General features: G+C 38.0%; 1 protein-coding gene across 1 annotated transcript in view; it reads left to right on the forward strand.

The window, feature by feature from the left end:
* Positions 1–18042, forward strand: part of LOC137390735 (titin-like) — a 133535-nt gene that overhangs the window by 79874 nt on the left and 35619 nt on the right. The window contains exons 47-63 of the mRNA XM_068077057.1: positions 870–1165; positions 1695–1907; positions 2313–2560; positions 3883–4090; positions 4319–4614; positions 5340–5534; positions 5740–5832; positions 6494–6547; positions 6722–7806; positions 7885–7973; positions 8289–10501; positions 10760–10986; positions 12380–12617; positions 15044–15224; positions 15463–15663; positions 17213–17362; positions 17447–17710. Of these exons, the coding sequence (XP_067933158.1) occupies positions 870–1165; positions 1695–1907; positions 2313–2560; positions 3883–4090; positions 4319–4614; positions 5340–5534; positions 5740–5832; positions 6494–6547; positions 6722–7806; positions 7885–7973; positions 8289–10501; positions 10760–10986; positions 12380–12617; positions 15044–15224; positions 15463–15663; positions 17213–17362; positions 17447–17710 (6251 nt within the window). The remainder of the gene's footprint in view (positions 1–869; positions 1166–1694; positions 1908–2312; positions 2561–3882; positions 4091–4318; positions 4615–5339; positions 5535–5739; positions 5833–6493; positions 6548–6721; positions 7807–7884; positions 7974–8288; positions 10502–10759; positions 10987–12379; positions 12618–15043; positions 15225–15462; positions 15664–17212; positions 17363–17446; positions 17711–18042) is intronic.

Consider the following 18042-nt stretch of genomic DNA (forward strand, 5'->3'; position numbering starts at 1 on the left):
TAATTATCTGTTTAGTAGTTAACTGTCTAGTAGTTAACTGTCTAGTAGTTCTTTGTCTTGTAGTTAACTGTCTAATAGTTATCTGTCTAGTAGGTATCTGTCTAGTAATTATCTGTCTAGTAGTTAACTGTTTAGTAGTTAACTGTCTAGTAGTTATTTGTCTAGTAGTTAACTGTCTAGTAGTTATCTGTCTAGTAGTTATCTGTCTAGTAATTATCTGTTTAGCAGTTATCTCTCTGGTAGTTATCTATGTAGTAGTTGTATGTTCAGTAGTTATTTGTGTTTTAAAGGGAAAATTTAGAGAAGTTTTAAATGGAAAAACAAAAATATTAATTAGCATACGAATTTAAAGTTCACATAGTCAAAGTTAGCCTAGCTGTGTAGTGTCATCACTACCTCTACCTGTGCACCGCAGCTTTTGTATATCCTAGGCTAAGCCTTTGTTGACATTGCTTTTAACGTAATGGTAACAAAACAATAAAAATATTTATTTATTCGTTATCACTCTCTTTATTTAGATTTTTCTATATAATTTGGTTTTTACATAGTTTTTCACAATTAATTTCCATGTTTTCTAGTTTTTATAGAAATTTTTATCATCAGGTTTTTGAGTTGAACTTGAAAACAAATTAGACAAAGCACATTGTATTTTTATAATAAAAGTTACACCAACATGTGATGGCTTTAACATATAAAGAAAATATCAGAACGAACTAACTTTGGATGTTGAGGTTTCACTGTAGTTGTGGGTTTTCCCAACATTTACTTGGGAAGCAATGAATTGCAGTTGGCTATTCATCATTTTTATTTTATAACCTAAAATATATAATTTGCGAGCCACTGTTTAATCAAATTTTTTCATCGTTTAGCCGAGTATCAAAAGATTCTTCTCGGAGAAGCCCAGAGACAGAGAGAAGAGTTTGAGAAAACTCAAAGACAGTCTTTTGTCACTGACCTGCACTCAACTGTCACACAGAGAGTCACTCAGACATCGACCAGACAGCATCGCGGCACCAGGAGAATGTCTCCCGCAGCAGTTCCTGTTCGAACTGAACCAATCAGAAGGTCATCTCAGTCACCTCATCATCCATCAGTGAGGCAGCCGTCACCCGTGTACAGAGCAGTGCATAGCCAACCGTTGTTCATCAATGGCTCCACATCTCCGGTACTTTTTTATGGCTTGCCGTTTCATCTTCTTGCATGGTTTTTATGAGCTACTATTTGCCTGTCATATTGTTTGAGATAACTTATCTGAAACTCTTCATCTCTTGTCTTATCTACACGTATGTAAACAGTTTGGAAAACAAAATTTGTTTTCTTTTAGCCATTGTAAAGAGTAAGAGCAGGTTTGCATGGGGTGATTTTATGAGCTGTTTTGTACTCTCTATAACCTCCTCAAGTCTTTCTTGAATGCAAACAGTGGTAGGAACACTTGATAACTGTCAGTAGCAGATCATTTTTGCTTATCAACACATTGCTTATGACTACAGTATTTATGATCACTTGATTTTTGGCTTATTTATAACTAATTCCAATTAAAGACTCATTATGATTTGTAGTTTTATATTTAATGCAAAAAGTAAAAATAAGTACTATAAACTAGTGGATCATCACCTTTTCCCATAACTTTTTAGACGAAGTTTTAGTAAAAAGAAGAACATCTCTAAATTACCTGATTTAAAAACTCTTTTCAGGCACTCCATGAATCTCAAATGCTGATAGACGTTGACACTCAGATGCGCAGGCCAAGAATTCACAGTGAAACAGAGGAGAGTGAACTGACAGAAGATGGTCCTATGGGACAAGTCATGCAACCTCTCATTGTGCAGCCACTAAAAGACTTCAAGCTTACAGAAGGTCAAGATGCCACCTTCTTCTGCAAAATTGCTGGCGTGCCGAAACCAAGGGTGAGCACAGTCACAGATGCTTGAACCAAGCTAGTCTACTTTTTCAAACGACCAACTCTGTATATTTTATTACACGCTGGACTCGAGCTTGTTTATCTTATTGGTGTATTTTATAATGGTTACACTGTGTAGATAAGATAGTGAAGTTTAGTGAGTTGTCTACTCTTATTTTAATAACAGTAAAATGAAAGAGAAAACAACTCTTATTGTCATGCTTTTCACTTAGTTATATACTGTATACTATTAATAGTTGTTCTTGATATATTTGCAGTCGATTCATCAACACGGTTCTCAAATTTGCTAAAAAAAAGCCATTCACCAGGAATTCGACAAACAGGTTGTTTGGCAAGTTCCTAGTTGTAACTAACCAGCTATCAAATGTGTGTGAACATTGGTATATTTTAGGTTGCATGGTTCAAGAATGGAGAGCGGCTGAAAGCATCATCTAGATTCTCAATGAAATACAGCACCGATGGGTACCATACACTACGAATAAGAGACACTAATGTCTCTGATGAAGGTGTTTATATGGTGCATGCTGCCAACAAGGCTGGCACAGCTACCACTCTTGCGCAGCTCTACATTGACACTGTCAAAAATATTGATACTTCTTCGCACATCAGCTCTGAGACTCTCAACTTGCTTCAGAGAAGGTAAGTTTTGTTCATTTTAGGATATTTTAAAAGTTGTATAATGCAGTCAAACTTCTACATACAAATTTATTTGTTTTGAGATATGGTTGATGCGTTAAAAAAATTGTAGGTTGAAGCAAAAGTTCTCATAGGATTACATTGTAATTTGTTTAATTCGTTTTATAGTTAAAAACCTAAAGTACAATAAGTACTTAATGAACGTTGCAGGTAATTACACATAGCATTCAAACTAGTGCATACTATGTAATGATGTAAAGAAACTAAGTGGTAATCAATCCGAAAAGGTTTTTATTTTTGCTTTACGTTTGAGACACACAAGTGAAAAAGTTTGATTGGCAATGCATACTTTCAGATGGAGATATGTGACACAGCTTACACTAAATTAAACTAGGTGAAAGTTAAATTATTTTAAATCTTTCATTATTTTTTTAAAAGCTGAATGACAGCTACTGCTCTTTCTATTCATAAGTCTTCATCATTGACGAATGTAAAATAATTTATGCACATTTTATTGATTATTATTAAAATTTGTAATAATTTACAATGGAAACTGTAACTTATTATCACAAATTACAGTTTCCATTGTAATTCCTTCTATCTAAATTCAGCTTCATTTGAATTTGTTTATGACGACTCACAGATCCGTCGTTGATATGAGGTGACTCTGAAGCGATGTTAAATTGTCAAAGATGGTAAAGCGCAGTATGGATGTCGAAGCCTTTCAATTTTGTGTTGCAATAACAGTTGTTTTAAATGTGCCATCTTTCACTAATCGTAAAATTCTGTACACGATTAATGAGACAACTAAAATGTTGGTCTGTACGGAACTCAAACCCATGACATTCAGCTTGTTAGACTGATGCTTTAACTAAGTGAGTTATTCAGTTGCCTTCCAAAGCCTCAGAAAAATTGGGCCATACAGAGAATAAAGATTGCTTTGTGGAAGAAAAAGCAAACAATCGGACGGACAACAGGCAATAATAATATATATATGTTTGTACTTTTATTTTGTTACTTTCACTTATGAAAATGCAAATGTTTCAAGAAATTTCTCTCGTCGTATGCTGAAAATTACTTTGGTTATAGAGTCCAATATACACGTATGCATAATGTTCTTGTCATGTGTATATCTCTATGTTGAGTTGATCATAACTAAAGATTTGGCTGTACCTGATTTTCTTTGTTGTAATGCTGCAAGTTTCCAATTATCTGCTGATATAAATGTTATTGTTGTATCTCATTGGGTAGTTTGTTCGCCAACCCGCATGATACTGGTGATGCCATTTGTTCTCTTCCAAGTAAATTTTTGGTTGGTTCTACAGAGAGCAAATAAGAGACAGGAAGAGGGATGCTGTTGATAGCGGTATAGTAGAGAAGGTATTCCGTCCGGTATTTCGGAGTGTTCCACAACCTCAAACAGTGCAAGAAGGCACTTGTGTAAGAATGGACTGCGTTGTGTCAGCTAAACCACAAGCAGAAGTCAATTGGTACAGAAATGGAGTTCTCATAAGCCAGGATAACATGCACAAGGTAGGCTGTGTAGTAGTACACCTTACTAAGCGAGAGCTGTATAGGGTAATTTATAGCACAGGTTATCTGTGCTAATTGCTGCATGAACAGTGCAAATAGAAGATTCTCATATCTTGGATATTTGTTGAGATGCACAATAAACATAAAAATGAGAAAGACAAGGAACAGGTTTGTGCTCAGCAGATATTTATGTTATGATTTAGTAAAACTGCTGCATTGTTTGTACAGATTGCTGTAAATGAAAATGGAATCCACTCACTGATCATCAAGTCATGCTCTGTTACTGACGGCGGCCAGTACATGGGCACCGCCGAGAACAAGGCCGGAAGAGCAGAGTTTGTTGTGCAGTTGACCGTACTAGAGAAGGAGCAGCATGTGCCACCAAAGTTTACGGAAAGAATTCGAGGAAGCGATGTCAAGTCTGGAGAGGACATAGTGTTGAGGTGTGCCTGCACTGGCAATCCTTCTCCCAATCTCGCCTGGACTAAAGACAACAAATACATAAAGAATGATGAGAGGCACAGGTAATGCTTCCATACTATGATCTGATTGTTATAATAATAATGATAATAATAATAATAGATATTAATGAGGTAGAGAAGTATGTCTTCTCAAGTATTCAGCATGATAACTGATGTTTTCCAGTCATCTACAGGAGGTCATGATTGGTTTGATTCACCACTTTAAATCTGGTCACATGATCAATGTGAGCTTTATAATTTAAGGTTGCTGATTAGTGGTGGCCAAAGAAACAATAATGGTTGACATCTATATTAATAAATTGCACTTTGTCATTGTGTGTCTGTCTGTTAGTCTGCCTATATTCTATGCATTCCCAGATTTTGTGGCTGATTTCATATAAACTTCACACGTATATACTCGGTGCCTTCTGCCAGGCTCCTAAAATATTTGATTTAAAAACTCTATCTGGCTTTTCAGAACCAGATAACTCTCAATCAGATAACCTGAGGGCTATCTGATTGAAGGTGCATGTAATCCGTGGCATCGTCAGGCATACTGCTGGTTAAACATAATTGTTTACTTTTATCATAAAATATTAATAATGCTTCTCTGTTTACAATTTTCCTCCTTGAATTAATGATGACATGTAAATTAAGAATGATGATGCAATGTCTATGACGTGACACGGGCATATTGCTGCAGCTTTGATGATATTTTACCTGTCATTTATAAAAGTGCTTCACCATGTACCTAAATCTCTTGCTAATAATAAATAAATTTATCTTAGAATTGAGAGCGACAAGGGATACACTCGACTGACCATCAGGAATGTAACAGTGGAAGACTCAGGCTGGTACCAATGCTCAGCAGTGAGTGTAGCTGGAAGTGCCACTAGCCGTGCCAAAGTGGCGGTAGAGCCTCCCAAAGGACCAGAACCCAAGGAATACAAGATTGTTATACCCAAGAAATCTTCTAGCAAAGTGTATGCTTACTTGTTATATAGTCGGTGATGTGCATTTGTGGAGCTCTCAAATCCAAAAAAAATTGGAATAGATAGAATATGTAGGGTGTCGTGAACACCGTTTTCAGCAAAATGTTTTAGGGTTATTTGAAGGATGTCTCCACCCCTTCTTTTTCTCTTGTCTTGTAGCATTGTTAGGCTATTTCAGGGAACCTCTTTTTTACAGAATGTCAACTCCAGATGAGCAACAAACCGATATTGAAATAGCTCAGCTTTACCGAAGTCAGTTGAGGTACAATATTCAACACATTGATGAAAGGTAGGGGTTTAGTGCGACATATTTCCTTGTTTTAAACTCCGCCTACTTACAGAAGCATACAATTTGCTGTTTACTCCATTTTTTTAGACCTAAAGCTTGTTCATATACAAACACTATATGTTTTACATCGCTTAAAGATAAACACGCACAAAGTTTTAATAGATTTTATCAGAAAGTATCAGTATGTTTTTATTATTTGTGATTTTTTTTTATGTTTGAGATGTTGCCAGGATGTTTCAACGTTAAAAGCAACAAAACTTCATCACAGTAAAAACCTTCGGAAAAAAAATGCGTGCGAAATGACGTCACTAGTTGCTATCGTTGCTATAGTTGATATCGGCCATTGTGTTCAAGTTGTGGCATTACGGTCTCTATTCTGTCGGTCGTTTTGCAACTATAGACGTCATAATCGCACTTTTGTTTGATCTGAACGTTTTAACCACAATCCACTCTTGTTTATTTTAATCTTGAAACATCCTGGCAGTCAGATCACCTCAAACATCAAAAAAAATCACAAAAGATGGAAAAGTATCGATACTTTCTGATAAAATCTAGTAAAATCTTGTGCAAGTTCATCTTTAACCCTTATTTAGCTTCAGTGCATCAGGTAGCATCCGAATAGTTTTTAGCCATTACCAAAATTAAGGCTACATGTTTGCAGTGAAAGTATGCAAGGTCCACCTTCCCCTAGCGGCAGTCAACCTCTACACCCAAGGTTTGTAGACTTCTCCCTTATTTTGTGCGGTAGAACCCTTGCTTTACTCGCTACAAGTGCACAACATATTTCTATTTTGTTAGTAATAGTCGTATAGCTTATACCTGTTGACCCAGGTCTCTGCTAGCTTCCCTGCTATTTGTCACGTCTATTCTTATATATTTGATATTACAGCTATAAGCGGCAGTACGTTCCTGTTACTGCTCCACCCTTCACCATTAACCTCCCTTCCCAGCCTCAATATTCAATGCCTACTCCTATGCAGTCTACAGCATCTACATTGCATCAACGCTATACCACAACCACGTGTACTACACCTCAGACCTCTTATGCACCCACACCCCGACCCTCTCGTCCTCGAGAAGTACCGATTGGAAGGAAATTGCGAAATGACAAGCAGACCCAGACACCACCGATGTCTCCAGACCGCTTACTTTATAGACATCCAAGATCTCGCTCATCTGACAGTTTTGATGATTATGCTCGGCTACCACCACGCTCCTCTTCAAGATCTACAGACAGACTTTTCCGGCAATCTATAGATCGTCATTCAGTTGATCGAACAAGTATGCGTCGTTCTGTGGATAGAAGATCTATTGACAGGCAGTCGATTGAGCGGTATATTAGTGAGCGGCGACAGTCACCAATGCCCCCAGCTCCCCCTGGCCATCATTGGGAGTCTACTGAGTTTATTAGAGAATCGTCGGTTGTATCTGATGATGAAGCAGGTGAACCTGCTGTCATTCGTCGTGTTTACCAGTTTGAAGAAGTGCTAACTCGGGTACCTGATCAACCATCATATATAAGAACCAGTTTAACTGATCAAAATATGTCAACCAGCACAACTTCGATCAGCTCTGATGTGGTAGACACTACCAAGCGCCCGCAGAATTTTGATGCACCTGTAGCTTTGAATCAACCATCTACTGGGTACCATGTTTTTCCTCCAACACCCATGTATCCACCGCAAAAACCCGTGCGAACGTTTGTCAAGAATACTGAAACATTACAGGAAGATCGTCATACAGTTAAGTATTTTGCAACAGATCAAGAGCGACACAGCTCAAAGGTAGATTTAAACTTGAAACCACCTTGTCGTCCTGATGCACAAAGAATATTCAGAGCACAATCTGAACCACATCTTAATTACCCTAAAGATTATAGACCAAAAGTGTATAGCCCATCTGTTCAAAGGCACACGAGCCAAGTGGAGCTTCATACTCTGCAACAAACTCAACAAAGGCATATTCGAGGCCCTGGTAGGCGGTATAGCATGGTTAATGTAGACGTAGAATCACCACAACGACATACTAGTGAGGTAGTGCTTGAACCTACAGAGTATCTACAACACCAGAAATTGTATCCGAGTTTGTATGCACCTGTTGAGTTCGATGTTGCAATACCACAACAGCAGACTGATGAACAAGTATATCCTCAACGCAACTTTGAATCTGTTCCAGCCAACATCTCGACCTCTTCTGTTGAGACGACAAAAGAGGTCAAATCTGTATCTAAACAAGATATGAGGGAATCGAGGACTAGTAAGAATGTTTTGCGCCTACAAAAGCAGCCTAGCGTTGACACAACGAGAGCTACTCAATCTTTGCAAACCTTTGATACCATTACCACTAAACAACACACTACAAAAATATGCTACAATCCAGAACCTGGATTTAAACCTGTAGAACCTGACATCACGTTGCCTCAGAAATATGCTACAGACACCAAATATAAGTCAGAGCCAAGCTTCAAGTCAGTAGAACGTGGTATGACTGTGTCACAAGAACACACCACCAAAGTTAGCTATAAGCCGGAGCCTGGGTTCAATCAAGTAGACATAACTGTCCCTATGCCTCAGCAACATACTGCAAACATCAAATACAAGTCTGAGCCTGAATTTAAGCCGGTGGATCTTGATGTGCCCATGCCACAGCAACACACTTCCAATATCAGCTATAAAACAGAACCAGGATTTGAACCTGTGGAACTTGATGTCAGGATGCCTCAGGAACACATTACAAACATCAAATACAAGTCTGAACCAGAATTTGAGCCAGTGGATCTTGATGTGGCCATGCCACAGCAGCACACTACCAATGTCAGTTATAAGACAGAACCAGGATTTGAACCCGTAGAACTCGATGTTAGTATGCCTCAACAACACACTACAAACATCAAATACAAGTCTGAACCAGGATTTGCGCCGGTGGACCTTGATGTGACCATGCCGCAGCAGCACACTACCAATGTCAGTTATAAGACAGAACCAGGATTTGAACCTGTGGATCTCGATGTTACTATGCCTCAACAACACACTACAAACATCAAATACAAGTCTGAACCAGGATTTGCGCCGGTGGACCTTGATGTGGCCATGCCGCAGCAGCATACTACCAATGTCAGCTATAAGACAGAACCAGGATTCGAACCTGTGGAACTCGATGTTACTATGCCTCAGCAACACACTACAAACATCAAATACATGTCTGAACCAGAATTTGAGCCTGTGGACTTTGATGTGGCCATGCCACAGCAACATACTACCAATGTTAGTTATAAGACAGAACCTGGATTTGAACCTGTGGAACTCGATGTTACTATGCCTCAACAACACACTACAAACATCAAATACAAGTCTGAGCCCGGATTTGCGCCAGTGGATCTTGATGTGCCCATGCCACAGCAACACACTACTAATGTCAGTTATAAGACAGAACCAGGATTTGAACCCGTGGAACTCGATGTTACTATGCCTCAGCAACACACCACAAACATCAAATACACGTCTGAACCAGGATTTGAGCCGGTGGACCTTGATGTGCCCATGCCACAGCAGCACACTACCAATGTTAGTTATAAGACAGAACATGGATTTGAACCTGTGGAACTCGATGTTACTATGCCTCAACAACACACTACAAACATCAAATACAAGTCTGAACCAGGATTTGAGCCGGTGGACCTTGATGTGGCCATGCCACAGCAGCACACTACCAATGTTAGTTATAAGACAGAACCAGGATTTGAACCTGTGGATCTCGATGTTACTATGCCTCAGCAACACACTACAAACATCAAATACAAATCTGAACCAAGATTTGAGCCGGTGAACCTTGATGTTGCCATGCCACAGCAACATACCACCAATGTCAGTTATAAGACAGAACCAGGATTTGAACCTGTGGAACTTGATGTTACTATGCCTCAGCAACACACTACAAACATCAAATACAAAACTGAGCCAGGATTTGCACCGGTGGACCTTGATGTGGCCATGCCACAGCAACACACTACCAATGTCAGTTATATGACAGAACCAGGATTTGAACCTGTGGAACTCGATGTTACTATGCCTCAGCAACACACTACAAACATCAAATACAAGACTGAGCCAGGATTTGCACCGGTGGATCTTGATGTGGCCATGCCACAGCAACACACTACCAATGTCAGTTATAAAACAGAACCAGGATTTGAAAGTGTGGAACTCGATGTTACTATGCCTCAGCAACACACTACAAACATCACATACAAAACTGAGCCAGGATTTGCACCGGTGGATCTTGATGTGGCCATGCCACAGCAACACACTACCAATGTCAGTTATATGACAGAACCAGGATTTGAACCTGTGGAACTCAATGTTACTATGCCTCAGCAACACACTACAAACATCAAATACAAGTCTGAATCAGGATTTGAGCCGGTGGATCTTGATGTGGCCATGCCACAGCAACATACCACCAATGTCAGTTATAAGACAGAACCAGGATTTGAACCTGTGGAACTTGATGTCACTATGCCTCAGCAACACACTACCCAACTTCATTACAGCCAAGATGATGCCAAATTTGCTCCTGTTACATTGGATTTAGAAATACCCGAACAAGTGATTCCAGTGCAAAGGCCTACATCTAGTGATCAGAATGATGCTGGCACAGACCAAGGCGACAGGTAGAGCTGCATGGCACGGCATTGGCTCTTCTAGATATGAGAGATGTGCTCATTATTTCTGATGGTACTCCGTTTTAGATCATCGGCAGCGCATGAAGTGGCATCTCTTTGAATCAGCATAACTTTAGACTGCATGCTCTTGCTTGCCCTATCTTTCCATTTTGTTGCTCGATTTTCATTTTGTGTTGGATCTTTTCATGCATGGAGATTGTTTGTGATGTGCTTGTGGGAGTGTGTAACTAACTTTGACTATTACAGCTACCGTGAAGATGCTACATTTAAAGTTGTTCCTAAAGCTGAAGACTCCCTTTCCATTGAAGATATCTATTCTAGTTCTAAACCGAAAGCTCCATATTTTATACAAAATCCATCAACAAAAGGAGTCAAAGAGGGCCATCCAGTCAGGTTTGAATGCACACTCATGCCTGTTGGGGATCCAAATATGTGCGTTGAATGGTACTGCAATGAACAGCTAGTCAAAGTTGGTAAGTTTGATATTTTAGGTCTGTGTTAACCTCTTTTTTTTATTATTTCCTCTCTGTAAATCATAAACTTACATGGTTATCTATATTTATGTTTCTCAAAGTATGTTGTCATATGTCGTGTGTCTGCATTCCGGCTAAAGATATGGCTATAGCGCACGCTGATTATTTTACCGATGCAGCCACGCGTTCTGATGCCCCTGTTAAGAAATATTTTTCATCAGGTTCAATTATTATATCTGGGGTCAAGGCCAATTCTTCCCATGCGGAAAATTACATTGTCTTCGTGGGAAGCCTCAAAGTTCTCTCTCCTTTCGGTCAAATAAAGTACGATATCTCATTTTTACATTTGGACCAGTATCGAGAGGTAATAGTATCATCATATTCAAAGTTTTGATGGATATCTTCTGGTGGAACAGTAATCTTTTTTAAACACACACTTCTATGCAAGAATTTTTATTATTAATTCAACATATTTAGGATTTTTATTTTGTTTTTTTCAGTTCTTATTAATTGTATCATTACAGAATCATCTTACATTGTAATCGTAGCAAATCCGACTTAATTTAGCTAGTACTTGCTAATTATTTCACATTTACATCTAAACCTTTTTGTAGTCGTTTTATTTTTTTAATTTATTTGACCTGTACGAAACATTTTCCTCGTGATATGGAGTTTAAAATTTGTTTGACAAAGTTTGAAAACCTTAACAGTTGATTTCATTTTCTCTCTTAATTTATTTCAATTACACAAAACACTTTTCTCATGATATATATTTTGAAAGTTAGAATGGCAAATGTTGTTATATGTTAAATACAAACAAATTTTCTGTGCAAAGACTTTTTAGTTACCCGGGCAACGCCGGGTTGTACAGCTAGTAGAAGTATATACTTGAGACTGTAAAATTGGCTAGAACACCAACCTTTCATTGGTCTACATTATTTAAGTTCACAGACCCTAGGTAAGTTATTGCCTTAGCTGGCAGGTTAGCAACTGATCCTCTTCGCTTACACTGTACACTACATGTATTCATTGTTAGTCTCGACTGTTCTAAGTGTTCTTCGTTGCTGTTGTATTTAGTCATTAAAATATTGAAGCCACTTTTGTGGGGTTTTCCATTATGGCCCGTACCATTCATACCATACCGTAATACTATCTGTGTAAAATGTGTACTTTCACTTCTTTTGATGTAATTGTAAATCTTTTTTTGATTTTGTTATTCTAACAAATTAAAAATTTTTATTTCTGTTTGTAATCAACTTTTAGTTGCCCTTAACTTTCTCTTTTTATCACAAAAAGTGTCATCTTGTATTTTATAACATTGAGGTTGTAGAATTTTGTTACTTTATGCCTGAAGCACTCGCAACAATCTAATTTTTATTCTTTCAACCTATAGGTCATAGGTTCTATATTCGCCATGATTGGAGCTACGTCAGTCTGGATATACTTTATTGTTACCCTGAGGATGTCGGAGAGTATATCTGTGTGGCTAAGAATCGTGTCGGGCATGCTGAGACGATTCCTGTTACATTGAATGTTATACCGAGACAGGCAGTAAATTTAGACACTCAGTTTCCTGAAGGTATGGAAGGAGTCCACAGACTGCAAGAACTTGAGGAGCACTGGAGTAATATGTAAGTACATTTATCATGAGTTGTATAAAGAGAAACAGAAAAGGTGTCACTCCTATTAAACCAAAGCGTGCAACTACTGGAGAGTTGCTTCACTTCTGAGCTGGCTATTGCTTAAGGTTTAAGGATTTCTTTTCAGTCAGTTTTATAAGTGACATAAATTCATCCACTATATTTACCATATTTTAATTTTATATAAACTTCTCTCAGTCAATCATTCTTGTTTTAGTTTTGTGTAGTTAGTGAAAACTGTTACATTGTCATTAACAGAAATTTGTTGCAACTTTATATTAAAAAACCAATAGTGCCAAGCATTGTCTACTAGTAGTCGTCATAAATGACTTCTAACAGATACAATATTTTCAACATAGGTAAGGTGTGAATGAAGCAGCTTTTCAAAGACAAGAATGAATATACGAGTAATAAAAACCATGTCACATCAATCATTAGAAAGTCAAGTTACTAGTATCAGACTATCATAAAATATCATACATCCGGTTTCAACTATTAGTCAACTCATGAACTGAACTCATGAACTCAACTCATGGACTGAACTCATGGACTGAACTCATGAATGCAACTCATGAACTCAACTCATGAACTCAACTTATGATACCTGATGCAGCTTTTTAACTTCCATGCCATATTTTGAAGGCTTTGAACACTGTGTTGGATCCATCATATCCGTACAAACGAATTTTGGTTTTTTTTCATTTTTCATCGCTGTGAAACCTTCTTTCAATGAAAAAGTTTACTTGTGTAAAATATTAAAGTATTTTACAAATACTACATCATAAAATTATATGATGTAGTATTATCAAATTTGCAATTTTAAAACACTACATCATAATTTTTTTTTCATATTATGGATCAAAATATCAAATATCATTTCATATTTTTTTCTTTAAATATTATGCACAAAATGCTCATTTTTTGTATGTAAATATTTGAAACTGTATGAAATCTATATAAGTGTAGCCTGGCTAATATGAAAAGTTAACTACAGGGTAGTTAAATTATTAATATTGTAAAATAGAGTTAAACCTGGATATACCAAGTTAATTACTTTTGATGCTGGCACAGACCAAGGACCACTTTTTCATCTGTTGAAACGGTCTCTCCGTACTTTTATCAAAATGCTCAGGAATCTTTGAAAACTCCTCACTCAATGCTAATCAAACTTCATTGACTTTATGAGCCCATCATCCTGCAGCTTTACAATCCTTATACCTGTATGACCCTAGCTATGCCACTGCTGTTGGTGAGTTTTGATGACCAGCAAGCTATGTATTTACAAGTCTGCTGATGAATCAGGCTAGACTATTTATTGAAAAGTTGTTACCATGCACCGGTTGACCCCTGTATGTCTTCCTCCGCTTATGCTATGATGTATTCTGTTCCATATGATTGACTTCAATTTGCTTCTGCAACGGATTCCTGTAGGTGGATATAAACAGAGGGTATTTGTTGGTGTTGTGTATATCCTGGCATACTCAATCATGTTAAAAGCTGGATTCACAGTACACACACGTGTACACACACGTGTACACACACACATGTACACACACACGTGCACACACACGTGCCACACACACACGTGCCACACACGCACACGTGCCACACACACACGTGTACACACACGTGCCTATAAAAACCATATGACCTGTTTTGCAAAAGCACAAAACAATATGTAATGAAATATTATTGCCAAATTAATTTACAATACTGTTTCTTTAGCTCCTGGGTTTACCGTGATTGCATTCCAAATCATTTTTATTATATGATATGACAGCCTATTCTGCTGTTTCATTTAAACAGGAGTGTAGATGCAGCGGATTGGATGGCTGACCCACCTCACCTCCGCCATGTTTGGCCATGCATGTCTTTTGTGTTCATTACGCTCTTGTGACACTCATTGTTCACATTGTGTGAAATGGGTGCATGTTATTGACATTTGCATGGGCTGGACTTGCTTGCAAGGGCGGGACTTGCGTGAATGGGCAGGACTTGCATGTATGGGCGAGACTTACATGCATGGGTCTTGTATACACGGGAGGGACTTGCATGCATGGGAGGGACTTGCAACCATGGGTGGGACTTGCATGCACGGGTGGGACTTGCATGCATGGAAGGGGCTTGCATGTATGGGTGTCGGTCGTTTGTCTTTGTATACAAATGCTGTCAGGCCAACTCACATTCTTGAGCAGCATTTTTCACTCTAAAACAAATGAACAGAATTACAGTATATATAATTTTAATAATTGTAAAATTATTTTGTGGTTGTGCATTAAAAAGCAAACAATTGTTTTTAGTTCAAAATAGCTTCAAGCAAATGCTGACCTGACACTCTGTTTATGAAAAATTAAATTCATTTTGATTCATAAATTTACTGTTTTTTATACATTGCTCCTGAGATCTATCCTTTACAGCACAATATTGGATATCGAAGCTATCAAGGACGCTCCGAAGGAACATTGCGCTCCATTCATAGACGTAAAGCCTCAACCTGTTGAGGTAGAGGAAGGAGAGTGTGCCAAATTTTTAGCTAGAGTCAGCGGCTACCCAAGGCCCAAGATCACATGGAAAATCAACGAAACGATAATAGTAACGGTGAGTGTCAGCAGTTTTGTTGTCAGCAACTTTAAACTAGTCCTTTCATTGGTTGAATAACTGAGATCTGCATTAATTGACTTGTTTAGATTTGTTAGCTAATTAGATAAAACATTATCCAACGATTGCGAGTCAGTGCTAAGTCTGTTATATCCATAGATATATAAACCATAAATATAAAGGTTTCTATATCTATGGTTATATCCATTTTTGTTAAACTGATGCATGCCTGTTACAGAGTTCAAGGTTTACTACTCACTATGATGGACATTGCTACTTGTTGGAGATACCTAAAGTGCGAGAGTATGACCAAGGTAGTGTCAACATTCATGCTGTTAACACACTCGGGGAGGCTGACAGTACCGCCCAGTTGATTGTTCATCCTAATGAAGATTTTAGGCTTCGTCTTCATCATCAGGAAGGTGTTGACACATATGAGGTGAGCAAAAGGCTGATAGTTTAGTGTGTAATGCTATTTTATCAACAGCCAAAAAATTTGTGATTTGTAATAAGTGTTGGCGTTCAAATGGCTCATCAAATAAGTAATAATTTATCACAGGTTTTGATTGATTTCTCACCTCAGCTTCATCTGCTTGTTGGTTTGTATGGCGCCTTACAGTGCCTCGCGTTGCGTGTTCGCAACTCGAGTTGCTGTTCAAAGAACTCGGCCTGGGTTTTTGATGAACTCGAATTGTGTAACGCAAAACTAACCCGGGTTTGTAAAAAAGCAAAGTGAGTAATTGGGGTGTCTCATTTACAGAACTGCATTTGTGCATATTATATAAAATTTAATAATTGATTAATAATAATTTAAATATATATTTAAATTATATGTATTGGGGATATTTGCGCATATTTATATAAATATAAAAAGACAAAAACAATTGTAGAATGTAAAAAGCAAACTAAAAACAATCTATGTGGGGCCTGGCCACTTCTTTTTCAATTGAAAAAAGAATTCTCTTTCTAAAACCTGACAAGAAACTGAATGAACACCGAAATTGAACAAACATAGAAATTATTTCAACGGCGTTTAATGATGCACCAAAAAAATTCCATATAAAAAATATAGCTAGAGAAAATGAAATGATGAGTTGTTTAGTACAATGCCCCCACAGTGCTTCGCGTTCCATGTTCTCAAGCCGAGTTGTTGAACTCGAGTTGCTGTTGAAAGAACTCGGCCTGGATTTTTGATGAACTCTAGTTGTGTAACTCGAGTTGTACAACTCGAGTTGCAAACTTGGGACACTCTAATTCGCCATAAGTTCTAGCTTTACAGTACATACATAGTTCAATTTCTATTAGCTAACGGGTGCCTATTGATGTACCATTGTTAATATAACCAGATCTACGGTTATGCTACCGTAATACCAATATATTGTGACTTACTTTTACAAACTCGTGTTCCATGTTCACAATTCGAGTTGTGCAACTCGAGTTGTACAACTCAAATTGCGAACACGCAACGCGAGGCACTGTAAGGCGCCATAGGTTTTGCTATTTGTTCTTTTTCTGGTGCTTGTACTGAGAAAAAGGGAATTTTAGTAATTTGATGCATAGATAACTTTTCATAGGCATCAGTAATCAACTAATCATCAACAATATGATGTTTCTCATTACACGCAAAAAGAAAAAAATGAAAAGACAGAAATCAGGAATTATTGAACGGGTTGAACAGACGTGTTTTGAAAGTTGGTAATTTAATAGCATTGCGGAAATGTTGGGATAGTGAATTATAGGTTGAAGTAACAGAAAGATCATAAAACAAAACATAGTATGGTGGATGTAGTATGTTGATCATAATAAATTGGCTGACGTACTTATTTACTTCAAAATGTATTGTTGAGATGAGATTTCACAGTAAAACTAGTTCTAAAATGTATTTGTCCCCCAACAGCTATCCAAGATACATAGTTTGTAAGACTGAGGTCCAAGGGTATGATACTTTTTTAGCTGGACATTGAATAACCAATTATTTCACTCTTCAGGTCCAAAGACGTAAATTCATGGAGATGAGGTCAACGCAGCCTGCGATTAAGACTCATACAACGACAGCGATACAGATCGAGAGAGCGGTGCAAGAGAGACAACAAGTTGTACACGAGGGTCCGAAGTTGCCAGAAACTAAACTGCGAAAGGTGGAGAAACCTTCTATACCTGACACTGAACCCACCACTACAATGCAGGAGTCTCCGCAGCTTCTCCACACTCCACTAAAGAAGGTAGAAAAGCCGTCAGTTGCCAAGCCAGTTCAACAGGAGCCTGAGGAAGTTGAGCCTGCGCAAAAAATAGCAAAGGTTCCTAAAGTAGTTCCTAAACCGAAGCATCCCATCGCTCAACCACCACAATTTACAAAGCCTCTTGCTCCTGTGAAGGTTGTGGAAGGCAAGGAAGTCACTTTGCAAGTAGAGTTCGAAGGATTCCCTCCTCCTCAGATATCCTGGTACAAAGAGAGTTTTGAAATTAAACCATCCATTGATTTCCAGGTCAGTGTAAAGCATCGCCCATTAGCGCTCTACCAACTTGGCTGAGGCCTTTACTTTCTTTATTCTCAAGGCATGGTATATTTTGTGCATACCCTTGCTGGCTCTTAGCAGATATTTCAACAATGCAGTTGTTATATTAGCAAAAGATTAAGCAGTTCTTGGCAATGTTCAGCCATAAACTCATTCTTAAGTCGTGAAAAGCGAGGTACAAGTAAGTAAAACAAGTCGGTGGTTTGTCATCAACCAATCACTGGTCATAGAAGATGAGGTACAGTCAGCATACAGTCTTCTTTACATTAAGGCCCTTGTGACTTCAGGCTCAGATAAAGAAA

The sequence above is a fragment of the Watersipora subatra genome, chromosome 3 (assembly GCF_963576615.1).
Source record: "Watersipora subatra chromosome 3, tzWatSuba1.1, whole genome shotgun sequence".
Classification (NCBI taxonomy): domain Eukaryota; kingdom Metazoa; phylum Bryozoa; class Gymnolaemata; order Cheilostomatida; family Watersiporidae; genus Watersipora; species Watersipora subatra.